The 15,217-nt window shown below is 43.2% G+C and overlaps 1 protein-coding gene across 3 annotated transcripts in view; it reads left to right on the forward strand.

Annotated features, from left to right (window-relative positions):
* UBXN11 (UBX domain protein 11) overlaps positions 1-15,217 on the forward strand; it is a 26,327-nt gene continuing 11,110 nt past the window's right edge. Inside the window, exons 1-9 of one of the 3 annotated variants that reach the window (XM_081204076.1) lie at positions 1-88; positions 2,121-2,214; positions 2,854-2,891; positions 3,655-3,759; positions 6,747-6,847; positions 8,275-8,329; positions 8,719-8,798; positions 9,261-9,375; positions 10,296-10,507. In XM_081204076.1, coding sequence (XP_081060202.1) covers positions 2,147-2,214; positions 2,854-2,891; positions 3,655-3,759; positions 6,747-6,847; positions 8,275-8,329; positions 8,719-8,798; positions 9,261-9,375; positions 10,296-10,507 — 774 coding nt within the window. In that variant the 5' untranslated portion in view covers positions 1-88; positions 2,121-2,146. Of the gene's footprint in view, positions 89-116; positions 315-2,120; positions 2,215-2,853; positions 2,892-3,654; positions 3,760-6,746; positions 6,848-8,274; positions 8,330-8,718; positions 8,799-9,260; positions 9,376-10,295; positions 10,508-15,217 lie in introns of those variants that run through there. The other 2 variants (XM_081204074.1, XM_081204075.1) reach the window with 2 other exon arrangements.

Raw genomic sequence — 15,217 nt, forward strand, 5'->3', positions numbered from 1 at the left:
TCCCTCCAGGCTCTGGCTTGGAGTCGTTACCTAGGCAACCGAATGTAAACAAGATGGCGGCGCCGGCCTGAAGCCTCAAGATGGGCGGGTGAGTCCCTTAAACTGTGAAGATCAGGCAAACTGTTAAAACGGGTCGGGAGGCTGCTTTTCATCCTCACAGGCGCGGCTCCTACCTAATTCACCCAGGAACCCGCGCTAAGTCTCTTGCAGCAAAAACAATGCAAACCTTCTTGGCACTTTAAAGACAAATTATGCCAGCCCACGTATTTTACTCAGAAGTAAGCCCCACGGGATTCAGTAGGAATTTCTTCTAGGTAAGTGGGTAAAGGATAGCAGCCCCCACAATCCTGTGTACATGCTTGCTCAACATCCTTGCCCCACTTAAATTTAATGAGGTTTTCTTCTCTGGTAAGTGTGCAATCCTTTGGCTGCCACCCCAATCCTCCTTACTAGGGAGTAAGAGTGAGACTTACTGCTGAGTAAGCATATACTGTATATAGGTTTGTGCTACTAAACTGTAATCCCATGTGCATGAAGCGGGGAGCTTGTGGTGCTCCCAATGTCCTTGGGCTTCACCTGCCATCGGTCCCAGCCTTAGGATCCAAATCCCATTGAAATCAGTAGGCTATACTGCTGAATGAACAGGGTTTTGCTGTGGAAGATTCATATGTCAGAAGCTTTCATGGGCTTCCTTCAGCCTTCTTCATCAAATGCAATCTTTCTCAGTGGGCAGATATGATTGGGGCACTGTTCTTGTATATTTTTGCACTCTGCAGACCCACAGATAAGCATAAGAAGAGTTCCTCTGGGTGAGACTAACAGCCCATCTAGTCCAGCTTTCTGCTCACACAGGATGTCTTTACACAAGCAGGACATTAGTGCAACAGCAATTGCCAACTTAGATTCCCAGTTTCCCAGAAACTGGGATTTAGAGGCACACCACCTCTTAATACTGGAGGTGCTATATAGCCATCATGATTAGTAGCCACTGATAGTCTCATCCTCCATGAGTTTGTCTGATACCCTTTTAAAGTCATCCAAGTTGGCAGCCAACTGTGGGAATGAATTCCACAGGTACAACTTTAACTATGTGTTGTGTGAAGAAGTACTTCCTTTTTGTCTTCTAGAATTTAATTCATTGAGAAACCCCTGAATCTTGTATTACTAGAGAGGGAGAAAACCTCTATCCACATTCTTCACACCATGCATGATTTTATATATTTCTACCATACGGTATCACCCTTTTTCTTAACTAAAAAGCACCAAACATTGTAACCTTCCCTCATAGAGGAGTTTCTCCAGTCCTTTGATCATTTTAGCTGTCCTTTTGTACACCTTTTTCTACTCTGCAATATACCCTTACAGTTTTCTTTGTGATTCCTTTTCTAATGATCTACCACTTACATTGCAGGTCTGGCTTTACTGTACAATATCTCCTCCTCTCCACTGCCCTGTATCTGTGTGTATGGTATGATATGCCACCTGTGGATAACACTTCATGCACCTAACAAAATGACCCCAAGTCCACAAAATGTTACGCTCTGTGTTCCTTTGCATCTGGCCACATAATATTTGGTGCTTTCTCCCCAGATATTTTTCCAGTGCTGCCCCTCCATTGTTATTTTGGCACATTGGTGCACGGCCCTTTCCTCAAGGAGCTCAGGCTGGAGTACATCTAAAAAAATTCTCATTTTGTGCTCACAAAAACGTGAGATAGAAACAGATGCAGCCATATTTGTAACTGACTTGAGTGCTCTATGGGCTGTCAGGCAGATTCAGATGGTATTTCAGTTTGGTACTAAATCTTACAGTCAGGAGTGCGAAGCGTTTCTTTGGCAAAAGATTGTATCGTTGTAGTTTAGACATTCCTTGAGCTGGCCTTGCAATTGTCAAGTCAGTCATGTGGATGGATAGAGTGTTGGCCTAGGTTGACCCCTCACTCCATCCAGTGTGTTTGGACTGTGAGTTCAGAGATGCTGTAGGAGTCTTATCACATCTTCAAAAATTAGCAATGTGCAGAGATGTGTGCATCATATAGATAAACCACATGGGCAATTCTGAGTTGCATATGTATGCCACAAATTGTAATGCATTTCTATCTCTCCCCCCCCCCACCTTAGAATTTAAAACTGTAAATTCATGGTAAATGATGACGTCTCCTCTTTCCTCTCTGGGGAAGATTCGCAGGATGCCACTCCAGTTGCAGACACCAGGGTAAGTGAGGGCTCATTCATACAACCACCTGGACATGTGGGAGCCACAGAGAAAACCAGGGCCTGTTAGTTTTCTAACAGAGAATCCAGCTTTCAGGTTCATAGAATCATAGAGTTGGAAGAGACCACAAGGGCCATCGAGTCCAACCCCCTGCCAAGCAGGAAACACCATCAGAGCACTCCTGACATATGGTTGTCAAGCCTCTGCTTAAAGACCTCCAAAGAAGGAGACTCCACCACACTCCTTGGCAGCAAATTCCACTGTCGAACAGCTCTTACTGTCAGGAAGTTCTTCCTAATGTTTAGGTGGAATCTTCTTTCTTGTAGTTTGTAGTAGGTTCATTCCAGCATTGTATGTACCTCACACCAGAAGTTGAAACTAGGAACGGTTCTATGTGTTTACAGTGTAGTTATCTAGGGGCTTTGTGGCCTTTACTCACATCACGCTCTTGAAGTCACTCTTTTCATTATGTGTGCTCATATCAGAATACCAAAGGGCTGTGGCATGACTTCCCAACTGTGGTGTAAAATTGCAAGCATGCTCTTTATCAGTTATGTTTGAAGTATACATTTACATGGATTATCATTGATTTCTTGCCTGTTTTATAAGTGAAAACTCCTGATTTCTTCTGGATTTCAGAAAAAGGACAGCACATTTCAAAGAGAGCATTCAGAATGGTGAGTGGTAAGATCCATGTCATTGCTTTGTTTACCCTGTTCCAAATAATTATGTATATAGCAGTGTATGATCTTTCTAATTTCTCATCAGTTCCTACATAAACTTGTGGATTATTCTTTCCCCTTTACAGGCAAAGAATTAGGCTGAGAGTGTATGAAACCTAAGGCTACCCAGGAGTCAATGGCAGAGTTGGAAAATCAACTGTGCTCCAGTCAGCTGGCTGTGAGATGGGGGTGCCTGTTGTCTTTACAAACCTTGCCTCATTTGGCTGTGGTAACTAATGAGGCTCAGGGCCTCCCCCTCACCCCCCCAGCAGTTACTCAAAAATTTGTCTATGTTTTAAATATACCATTAGAGATATATGAGCATTTTTACTAATTCTGAAAAAAAATCTAGTAAGCTGCAGTTTCTGGGTGCTATTAATTAAAGTGGAATAACTCTAGAGAGCTCTGGATAGGTTCCTCAGGGGAAGTAGAAGATGTAGTTAGTCTTGACAGGATCTTGAAGCAGGATCTTACATTGAAAGTCCACCAGCTTATGTTGATCTAGAGATTGGCTCACTTTTTTTTTACAGCTTACTTTACTTCTTGTCAATTAGCCTTCTCAATGGAAACTGGTACAGTTGGCAAGTCTAGCTACTTTGTCTCCTCAAGGCAACAGACATTTCTGCTTGCACACACATACACATGCGTACACCCACCCACACAGCAGAGGAAGTCCTTTTTGTGCTCCTCATAATGATTTGATCACTTTTGTTCACAGAGGATGAAGCAGCAATGATGGATGAAATCCTGGGGCCCAGAGCTCAGATTCCAATCAGCAGGCCTTCATGCTCAGATGGAACTGCAGAAAAACCAACGACATTGGGTATGAGTGGAAGGGCTGGAGATGAGATTGGTTTTGGGTAATGCCTAACATCAGTCATGCAAATTCAAGGTCTGGGATGGTAAAGGCCACAGCACTTTCCACTATTTCCTGTTTTTCTGTTTCCATAGCTAACTCAGACATTGTGTGCTCTATGTTCTCGTTACAAGGGCTGTTTGTCTTTTGTGGTTCCTCACGTATAGATCACATTGGGTAACTGGGACAGAATTTGAACTCATGACAACCTCAGCTTTGAGTCTCTATTACTTCTAGCACTAAGGATAGTGGAAATACATTTGAAAATGTCCAAACTCAGGGAACTCTGGTTAGTAAACATGCTGGGATAATAAACCATGCTTTAAACCTGGCTTCTCCAAACTAACCATAATTTAAACTAGGGATGGATAACCTATGGCCCTCCAGATGTTTCTGCACTATAGGTCTCATCATCTTTTGCCATGGTGGCTGGGACTGATGGGAGTTGGAATCCAGTAAGATTTGGAAAGCCACAGGTTCCCCATCCCAAACTAAATAATAGTTTTGCAGTTTGTACATAATGGGGAACTCTGGTAAGTTTGAAATTAAAAGCAGAAGCTTTAATGTCACCCTACAGTGTTTAGCATTAAATCGGACAAAATCCAGTGTTTTTCTTTTCAAGGTTGAAAGCCTTGTTGTTCGTTGTGTGAAGTCACACAGGTTCTACAGGAGTTTATTTTAGTATTTTTTAAAAACCTGCAGAACTTGCTTTTGACCAGAGGCAACAGTGGGGCAAAACAAAGATAAGTACATGTTGTGGGAAGCAAAACCTCCCTCCTACCCATTTTCAGTTCTCTTAAAACCCATTGTCTGCCTGTAGCCTAAGTTTAGAAAGAACCATGCATACTGAGAAAGTGTGTGCAAAATCTCAGCACAAATGACATTGATTTGTGTGATGTAGTTTGATTGATTATTTAGAACAGAGATGGGGATCCTTTCTCAGCCTGAGGGCCACATTCCTGCCTTAGCAGCCTTCCGGGGCCACATGTCAGTGGTGGCTGGGAACAGAGACCAAAAAGGGCAAAGCAATGAACACAAAGTTTCCCTTTATACAGCAGGCTAGTTTCTACACACACCCCTCTGTAGCCTCCATTCAGGCCTCATCAGAGTTGAAGGGCACATTCCAGCTCGACAAAAACATTCAAGGAGAGTAGGGCTGCGGAAGGGTGTGGTTCAGAAAGAGCCTCAAGGGGCCTTGATCTAAAATATGAAATTGATTTGCATAGAGTATGGACAGCATTGCTGATGAAGATGTTTTTGCTCCCACGCTAGGCCAAGTGACCCACACTAACGTTGCCTCTGAGAGTAAAGGATTTAGGTCCTTTAAGCGGAACTGAATTCTGGGACCTCACACATGTCTGTCCAATAAGCAACACTCTTCTTTGCCAGCATCAACACACTTTGCCACATGCCAGTGAAGCCACATTTACAGAGTTTTCCAAGTTCACCCTCTTGTTTTTTTCTGCCCATGACAAATTCTGCGCATAATTTCTGCTTCTTTTCTTAACCAGGCCCTGAAAAACATTTCCTTTTATTTTTAGTTAATCAGGTGACTAATGAACAGATAGAACAGATAGATGTTCATGCAGCACATTTAAAAATAAAAAAACCTCGCAGCCCACCAGAAGGATTGGGGGGGGGGGCTGCTGAGTCAGCAGTGCAACAGCCAGCCTGCACATCTCTTACTTAAGTTTAAAAGCCAGGAGTAAACAAGATTTTCTCTGTAGATGGGGGATAAAAATTAAATAAATAGGGGTACTCAAAAGAATTAAGATTGTGCAGCTGGGCAATGTAGGATCTATGTCAAGACAAATGAAATTCTGTAACCTGTATAAGTTATGGAAACAGAACTTTTGCATAACTTATTTTCTTTTGCATATTTTTCTTGCACTTTTAAAAACAAAGTTGCATGTTTTTATTCTGATTTTGCTTGTCACAGGGGTTGGCAAGGAGCTTTTCAGGGCACTAGGTCTCGATCTCCAGCCACCAGAATTATTATCCAACCACCTCTCACTTCAACATGCCTTGCTCACCTATACACTTTCAACCATATCTTTGCAATCACAAGGTCTAGAAACTTTAAAAAAGCACCAAAAACCAAAAGCTGAGACTCTCAGGAAACTGAATTCTAGGTCAAATACCTGTACATTCTGTTCTTTCTCTTCATTCCTTAAGAATCAAGGCATACAGTGGTACCTCGGGTTACATATGCTTCAGGTTACATACGCTTCAGGTTACAGACTCTGCTAACCTTGAAATAGTTCCTCAAGTTAAGAACTTTGCTTCAGGATGAGAACAGAAAACATGCTCCAGCGGCAGCAGGAGGCCCCATTAGCTAAAGTAGTGCTTTAGGTTAAGAACAGTTTCAGGTTAAGAACGGACCTCCAGAACAAATTACCGTAAGTACTTAACCCGAGGTACCACTGTATATGTGAGTTGCATCTAGCTCCAGTTGTATCCATTCCTTCTTCTCTTTCCTTTTTCGCTCTTTTGGGTATCCAGAAGGAGGAAGGGAGGAGTTAATGCCACGGTGAGGAACATTGTTCCCTGGCTTCCTGTATGTTTTGATCCTTCTGAGTACAACATAGAAAATCTAGGGTGGTTGGCAATAGCCATATTCCCATCCTAGAGAGAGAGAGAGCATCTACAGATGTGTGCATTTGGGCAGAGAATCTGTGGAAAATAGAGTTTACCACCTACCACTGAAATGTCAGCCTATGTCTGGGATCCAACATAGCTGCACCTCCACAGTCTTCCCCCATTGGCGACCCAGATACTAGTCCTCTGTTGTTTCCCCCAAGGATTTGGGCAGAGAGCCGACACAGACGACATACCAAGCATTCTGGCCCTGTGCTCCATTTCCAAGGAGGACAACATGCCATTGTGGGGTCGGCATCTCGATAGAACATTTGACACCAAATTGTTCTCACGATCTGTTGACTTTGTGCCTTTAGGGTCTGCTCCCAACGATATGGAGCTGATGGCCTCCATGATGCAGAAGATTGCTTCCTTGGAACATAGCATCAAGAGCCAAGCACGGGCAATATACCACAAGGTGAAAATGCCAGGCTTCAAAGGAACTGCATTAGCGTGGCAACAGTTCAAACTGGTCATAGTTGATCTCAGAATCATGCTAAGATTTTATTTATTCAAGTGTTTATTATTTAATTATTTTTTCCTATATTGCATAAATCAGTCTGGGTGGGTGGGTGTCTCACAACATGGTATGCAAAAAAATATGATAAAATTACAATCTGATAAAATTACAATCATTTACACTATGTATAGGCTGCCTTATAACAGAGTGATCTGTGATTGGCTAAAACAGCAAATTTTTAAAAAGCCATATGGGACTAAGAATGCAATGCCTCAAGTAAAAACACACCAGATAAGGACAAAACTATACATTAAAAAAAAAAAAACAGATCAGAAGAATAGAGAAAAACAATATTGAAAGAAACATAGCATAATTTTAAAAGCCTTGGAAAATGAAATGTCCTTGCCTAGTGTAAAAAAAGAAAAGAAAATTAGCAGAGCAATCCAAACCCACAATCTTCTGCTTTTGTCCCTGCTGCACTGCTGAAAATGCAGGCAGGCACTGGCTGTTGTAGGCAGTATCCTTGCTGGCGGTCAAGAATCTTTGGATCCTAAGCTGATCCAGATACCAGCAATGTTCCAAATTTAGACCCCTCTGGTACACCATCCTGGAGCTGTTGCAGCAGAAAAAGGGGCAGGGGAGGAGGATGAAGCTGCCCTCCATCTCCCACCCAGGACAGTATAAGTGGAGGGGCTTCAGGTATGGCAGTAGCTCCAACTGTTCTGCTTACAGACTCCAAAGAGTACAGCTTACCTGAGGAGGACATTCCACAGCCGGAGAGCCACGATGGAGAAGGCTCATTCACTCCTAGCCACTACCAGTAAACTCACAGTGGGAGGAAGGATGGACTGATCAGTCTGTTTCTGATCATGTGTGTTGATTCATAGCAATATATGAATCCTAGAAAGTATAATTTGTTAAGGGCGCTGAGAGTTGTTATTCCCCTCACAGAGCTACAATTCCAGAGTTCCTGGGAAGAGGGATTGATGGTTAAACTACTAGGGGGATCACTCTGCAACACAGAAGGGGGCAGCACCTAACATGAAGGAATCTTGCCTTTATTGTGGCAGCACCTACTCTTTGGAACCCCATGCTCCTACATATTAGACACGGGTCGTCTCTAATGTATTTTTAGCGTCTGTTGAAGACTTTCCTCTTTGAGCAAGCTTCCAGAGTGGAATCTTATCCCAGTCAACATCTGTATTGGTTTTGAATTTGGTTTCCTATATATGCAATTGTTCTGCTTGTATTGATGCAATTATTTTGTATATGATTTTATTCTGTTGTGAAATGGCTTTGAGATGCTTCATAGGAAGCAGTTCATATATGACATGGAATTAATAGTGACTGGTAATAATTTTTGCCTTTTATATTTGGATCTGCAGGATAAGAAGATCGAGGAGCTTGAGGAGCAGATAAAAGTCCTTAAGAAAGGAAAAGGTAACATTGTGGCACATGTCTCAATGCTGCTTCTTTTTCTCTTCAACAAGAGGCAGGTGCCAGGTTTTGCTAGACTTGAGGGATGTGTCGCTGAAGGGCAGCCTCCAGGCCACAGCAGGGTGTGTATGAGCATGTGGAGAGAGCAGCTTTTGAGGCCTCACCTTAATGCAGGTCATGTTTTAAGCTCTAAGGCACCAGTAAGTCCAGAACCGGCCAGAATTGCCCATTGGAAGGGTGTTCGAAGGTGAAACACTAACCTTCTCTTCCATTCTGAGTCAGAACATTAATTTATAACAGAGACTTGGACTATTGCTGCTCTTTGTGCAGTTTAATATTAATCAAAATGAGGAACCCCTACATATCTTTGGGTGTTTTTTTCCCTCTGCAAGCTGAATCTTCTTGGGTGAGCAGAGCAGAGGAACTGGAAGTGATATGCCTTAAGTTGCAGCATCAGGTCTGGGAAATGGAGGTAAGATTAATGGGAGAGACAGATTATTATTATTTCTCTATGAATCTGAGCTTAATTTCTATTCATTCTATGGGTGGCTACTGGGTTGGACGTGAACAAGAGCCTTTGAAGCATCCAACCTCTCACCATGGTTCCAGGCAGAAATGGGAGGGAGGGGAATCTCTCTTTTGCCTTTTTTTTTACTCCTTAACACAAGGAGACAATGAGAAGTGGGGGAAGTAAGATCTCTAAGTTCTGGTTGCCCTCAGGTCTTCCAAATCCCCAGGGTTTGAATATGAGTTGGACTCTGAGGAACTTTCACATCATCCTTATTTAAAATTGATTTAATTGGGTTGCAGCCTTAAATAAAAGTTCCTTTTGGGAAAGTAGCAATTTTATTTTTCCTTCAGCATTTTTCTATTCTCACCATTGGTTAGGCTATCATCCTTCCTGTCTAAATTGTCCCTATTTCCCCCTATGCAGCTGTTTCTGAATGACTATGGATTGATCTGGGTTGGAGAAGGGACAGACTCTTTGGGAGAAGTGGCGGCACAAAGTGATGAAAGCAGTGAGCTGTCAAAGCGTTACTGGAAACCAGGTTTGCCGGGACAAAAGACTGCCCTGTTTTAGATACCTTAAGACAACAGAGCATGCTTTACTTCCATTTAGACTGTAAGCTCCTTGGTGTAGAGACCACTCTTTTCGTTTACAGAACTCAATAATATGCTATGTACATTGATGGCATTGTATACATCATAAATTATCCCCATTGTCATTCATTTAATAATCTTACAAATCAGCATTACCAATATTCTCATAGCAAATAATGCCAACTTGTCAGGCACAAGTGGTTTTGGAAAAAAAGTTTTCAATTTATTAATTTTAATTAAACTGTTTTAGTCGTACCATAAGCCAGTTTCTGAAAGCTTTTGCCTTGAAAAGCAGGGCATAAATGGAGAAAAACTCCTAATAACTATCCTGAACCTTGAGGTATCATGTACCCTGCTTTGCAACAACTCCACACCTAGATCACAAAATCCATATTTGTCCCTATGGGTTGTACACAGTGTATGACCAAGTAACTTGTTACTTTAGCACAAGGATTTATGCTTGTACAACAGAACTCCTCCCTCTCATTTCTGTTTGTATTCCCCAAATTTGTAATAATAATAATAATAATAATAATAATAATAATAATAATAATAATAATAATTTGTTCTTGGGGGTTTTCCAAACCCTCCAGAGCAGATTTGGGGAGGGCACCGGGCATGTCCAGGAGGAGGAGAGGGTAGAAAGTTCATTTGAACAAGCCTAAGTCCTTGCACTAACAGAGCAAGTGCATTGGATACCACCCTATGTAATCCAACACTAATATTTGAAATATTGTCCTATTGACAATATTCCTCTATTACTTTGTCACGGAAATTGCTTTTCTTGATGCTGGAAAAGATTTTGCAGTTAAAATGCAGTGTTGAGAGTTTCCCTTCCCCTTAGTCATTTCTCCTCCTTTTGTCATAGGTGAATCCATCGTTTCAGAAACCAATTTTGATTTAATTTTTGCAAACCTGAAAGATTTAAATGCTTTGGCTGGGGAAGGCATGTCCCAAATCGAGCACACGGCAGGGGGTGCTAGGCTGAAGCAGCTGGACTCAATCCCCCTGACCTTCTATCAAAATGGGATTGTCATGTTCAAAGGGCCTTTCCGGTCATATGAAGAACCTTCCACGCAGGTATGAATCAATACTTAAAGAAATTTAATCACCAACTGTCTGGTTGGCTGGCAGGTGTACCCATAGCAATGGCTACATGATGACAAAGCAGACATTCTTGTGTGTGTTTCCTGATAGCACAAAATCCCTGCTTTCTGCCCAGAAATAAGTTATAGCATTTATGACTCCTTCCATTTTCTCGTAAGAAGCCTGATAAGACGACGAGATTATATACAGTTATGCATAATTAGGGCAGTCAAGGTTCAGTGGAATTGCACTCATTCACTTTGGACGGGTGCAATCTTCTCTGAAGGCTAGTGCTCAGAGCTTTGACTGGTTCTGCTAGTTTCTAGCAGAAGCTGGCTGTGCATAGTGCTGATTAGCCGACATCATGAAAGCACATCTCCCACTCTCTGCAGCAGTTTTTCTTGTCTAAAAATGATTGACTTGTAATAATAGTAATAATTTGGCACAAGCATAGACCAAATTGATGCTTTTGCAAGGTGCTTGACCTTTTTAAAAAACGAAAGCCTGCCTGAGGCACGGGTGAGGGGAAAACGAGAATAACCATAACTGGATTCAGATGCAATACCTATGTAATGTGACGGATTTTGGGCTTTAACATTTCAGTGACACCCTGTGCAATGCCAAAATTCGGCACCTCCTGCCTCTTGCCATCCATTATTTACCATTGTTGCAGCTCCCCCTGTGGAGCCCTCTCGGCTTGGTGCCCAATGTGGGCGAACTTGTTGTGCTCCCCTAAATCCGCCTCTGATGTGAGGTGGGGATGATGACAGCCAAGCTCTTTTTACAGTAGAAAAAAATATATGCTGCCTTATGCTTGCACATAACATCTGTATGCACCACAATTTTCAGGAGCTCAGGTGGATGGTGAAGTGGTAGGCTACTAAAGTTTGCTTTCTAACAGACTCCAGCTTATTGGCTAAATGGGGAATCTGATCACCTAAATCCTAACAAACCAGAATCAGTGGCTTCTACAAAATCATAATCTGGGTAAACATGGGATAGGCCATCTCAGGCCCAAGGGCCAAATGCTGTCTTCTAGGCTTCCCTATATGGCTGTCAGAACTCTCCCAGACCACACACTCTGTCCCTAGGCCACACTGCTCACTGGCCCTTCTGTGCTGGAATGTGTCCATGAACTCCAATGCCTGGATGGAGAATAGAGAGGGCTTTGGGAGTGTGTGTTGAAACTGGTCTCCTGTACAAATGATGAAATTTATATTTCATGCCCTGCCCACTTTTGCCTCTGGCCCCACCCAGCACTGGCACGTGGCCCTCAGAAGATTGCTCAGAAGGGAATGCGGCTGTCAAGCTGAAAAGTTTCTCCGCCCCTGGAACTGACCAGTAAATCATGAAGAATTAGGGGCTGGGGCAGGAAGAGTATAGCAGGGAAGAGATAAAAGAGAAGGAAGGTATTGAACCTTGCAGGGTAGGGACATGGTGAAGGAAGCAAATAAAGATTCAGAGCTGCAGCATAACCCAATTCCCTTTCCATTGCAGAGGGCAGAGGAAAGGACTGCCAGAACGAGTATTCATAGTGATCTTGAAATAAGAGAAACTATTTAGCATCTGTCCATGAAGAGACAAGAGATGAGAATTCAGTCTCTCCCAAGGGAATTGTGCTATTAGGCTGGAGTGGGCAGGAAGTATACTGTGGCCCGTTGGCCCACTTCCAGTGGGTCGCTTAGTAGCAGCTGGATGCTGAGATTCTTGCAAATAATGTTGGGCTAGATAGACTTTGGCTGGATCTTGAACAGTATCTTACGTTCTTAAGTGGGAGTGCGTAGTCAGGGTCACTGAACACAGATCTGGAGCATGCACTCTTGCTTTATAAATTTAAAATGTGTGATTGAACCATGAGGTTCATCTCATTTTTTTAAAAAAGAAAAAGGTAGACTACAGAATCCGGGAGTCATCCTGCCCTGATCTAAGGCGCTCCTTCAGAAAAATGATATGTGCCTCCTTGAAAGATGCTACCAAGGCTCTTCAGGCCCATGTTAGCAGCATTTCTATGTGCTGCTTGAATATATTCACAAATCACACAGAAAGATGGGTTGGGTGACCAAAAGGGAAATGAGGGGGGTGAGTGCAGTACCCTCTCCTGCCCGTGGTCTGCCCTTGCCACAACCCCTTTCTCTGGGGTTTTTACTTGAAAATTGTATCCCGCATCCCTCTCTGTGTATGCGATTGGCACAGTTTCAACCTGAAGGAAGTGCCCCCATCATGCTTACTGTGGCCATCATTCTAGAAATGAGTTACAAGTTAAGGAGGAAGTAACGGAAAGCAAGAATGAGCACAGGGCTGTTCTGCTTCTGACTTTGAAACCATTCCAACTTCCGTCCTCAAGCACAAAGTCCCACCTGCTGCCTCTGCAACTGTTTGAAAGTTGTCCTATATAACTCACACATGGGACCTTTCTGTTTGCGGCCATTGCAGCTCCCTATGCATAATGAGCAAGCTGCTGGACTCTTCACCACATGTAAATCCTTGAATTTTGAACGTCCTTCTTCAGCCCCCACAGAGATGGTTTGCAGCAGCAAGCAGGTTGCCAGACTTTCCTCCCAGTGAATGAGTCAACTATTGGCTGAACATTTTTAAAAAGCAGTACTGGGTATTTTTGAACACTCAGTTTTGTAACTGCCCAGTCTCTACAATTTTTTACCAGGAGAAACCTGTGGTGAAAAGGGTGCAGGTTCTTTTCTAGCAGATGCCTGAAAAAAGCTTGATTTTCCTTAAAAAAAAAAAAAAGTTGATAGTTCTTATGGCTGAAGAGAAAGTTTAAGCTTAAGTCTCAGTCCCTGTGAAGGGAAGACATGGAGTCTAGTGACTCACACCCTCTTTTGGGAGAATGTACTTATTTTTAAGAGATTTCAGGCTGTACTCCAGTTTACACAACTTTCAGACTTGCACTGTGTGGGACTGAGTCATAGAGCCACATGTAGGGTACCCAAGCAGTGTCTCATCTGCAACTTGACCAGGCCAGACGGCTTAGCTTCTGCAAGGTAACTGGGCCATGTGCCTTTAGATCATACCCTAGTACCTAGCTTGGTCTATATGCAAGTGTTTTCACTTTACAAAGATCTGAATGGTATAGGTGAGCTATGTGGAAGCCAGGGAGGTCTGTAAGCAGAGTGCTGGATGTGGGCCTGGCTTCAAATCTGACTTTTCATAATAGGCTCATTGTATGGTCTTGGGCAGATCTCAGTGGCTTCCATGCTGCATCTGTAAAGATGGGGTAACAACAATTAACCTTTGTGGTGGTGGTAATGATAAATGGAATAAGGAAAATGAGCTGAGTAAACCGAAAACTAATTTGCTCTTCAAAATGATCTTCAAAATTATTTTCTGAGCATTATGATGTAAAATGTTCCCTGGCTGTTCCCTGAATATTTGATATCAGTATTCAGTGATATTAGATAACTGACAAGGACATGCAGTGAGATTTAGATGTTGTGTTTGACACCTGCTAGAAAGGAAAGCTGTCTGGAGATACCTCCAGATCTAAGGATGCGTCCCCACAATATGAAATAGAAGGCTGCCCGCCTCCCCAAATGGCAGCCCTGTATTGAGTTCCCCCAGACCACCATCCCATAACCTTTGCTGTATCCTGGTATCATTATTCTCAGCATTAACGAACCCCAGTTGATGGTGTGAGGATAGGGAAATATGCTCAGCTTTGTGGTTGTACCCCAAGGAGGAGGAAGTGAAACCCGACAGTGTTATGACCCAGACTGCCAGCAGCACCCTGAACACTGACTTGGGGAGAGTAGATAGCTGAACCAGGAAGCATTGATTGGGGCCCTGACGTAATCTGAGTTCTGCCGTCAAGGCCCTTCTAAGCCAGGCATGCCCAAATCTGAAATGTTTGAGCCACTGACCCCCAGTGGCTGCAGCTCCAAGGCCAGACACCAGCAACCTAGTCTCAAATGTGCCTCCAAGCCTGCTCACCACAACAGGCAGAGGTAACGGAGTGTCAGGCTCCAGGCAGAGGACTGTCTCTTTAAAACCTATCACCCTCTTGACTAAAATGTGCTGGGTCATCTTGAGGTGGAGAATGAAATCAAGGAGGCATCCAGAGCAAAGGGCTGGCGGGACCTGGTTTGTACCTACACTCAGGCCCAAGGGCTATAGCTCAGATAGCACCAGCAGTCCTTGGAGCAAGTGGTCTACCCCCTAAGACCTGTCCAAGGGTCTGAAGGTTGTGGCTCTGATCTGCCTGTCAGTCCCCTGCTCTTGCTACCTGCTACAGACCACTGCCAGAATTGCTGCCACCAGATGCTGCTGTGGGCTCATGCTCACCAAGACTGGGCACTCAGAGCTGCCTCCCAAAATTGTAGTCTGCTTCTTCCTTATTGTGGGTTTCTCGTCCCTGAACTGTTTTGAATTTGAGCTACAATTTCTCTTTCATATTTAATATTTTGCAGTCAGAATTGGATTGGTGAAATGGAGGTTGTTGGCACATTTACATTTCTTTATGTGCATTTTTTGTTTCACCTCCAGCTCTGGTAAGAGAGTATTCTGTAAATTGAAATAAATGAGAGGTATTCCTTTATCTGGACAGCTTATTGTGGTTGTTCAATCACCAGACAGCCCTGGGGCCTCTACTGTGCTATTGCACCCTTAACCCTGCCCTCCTCCTCTCTTATCACCTGCCAAAGCCTCTGTTCCTCCCAGTGTTTATTTTTACTTCAAAATTTTATTTTATTT

The sequence above is a fragment of the Podarcis bocagei genome (assembly GCF_964188305.1).
Source record: "Podarcis bocagei genome assembly, chromosome: 7".
Classification (NCBI taxonomy): Eukaryota; Metazoa; Chordata; class Lepidosauria; order Squamata; family Lacertidae; genus Podarcis; species Podarcis bocagei.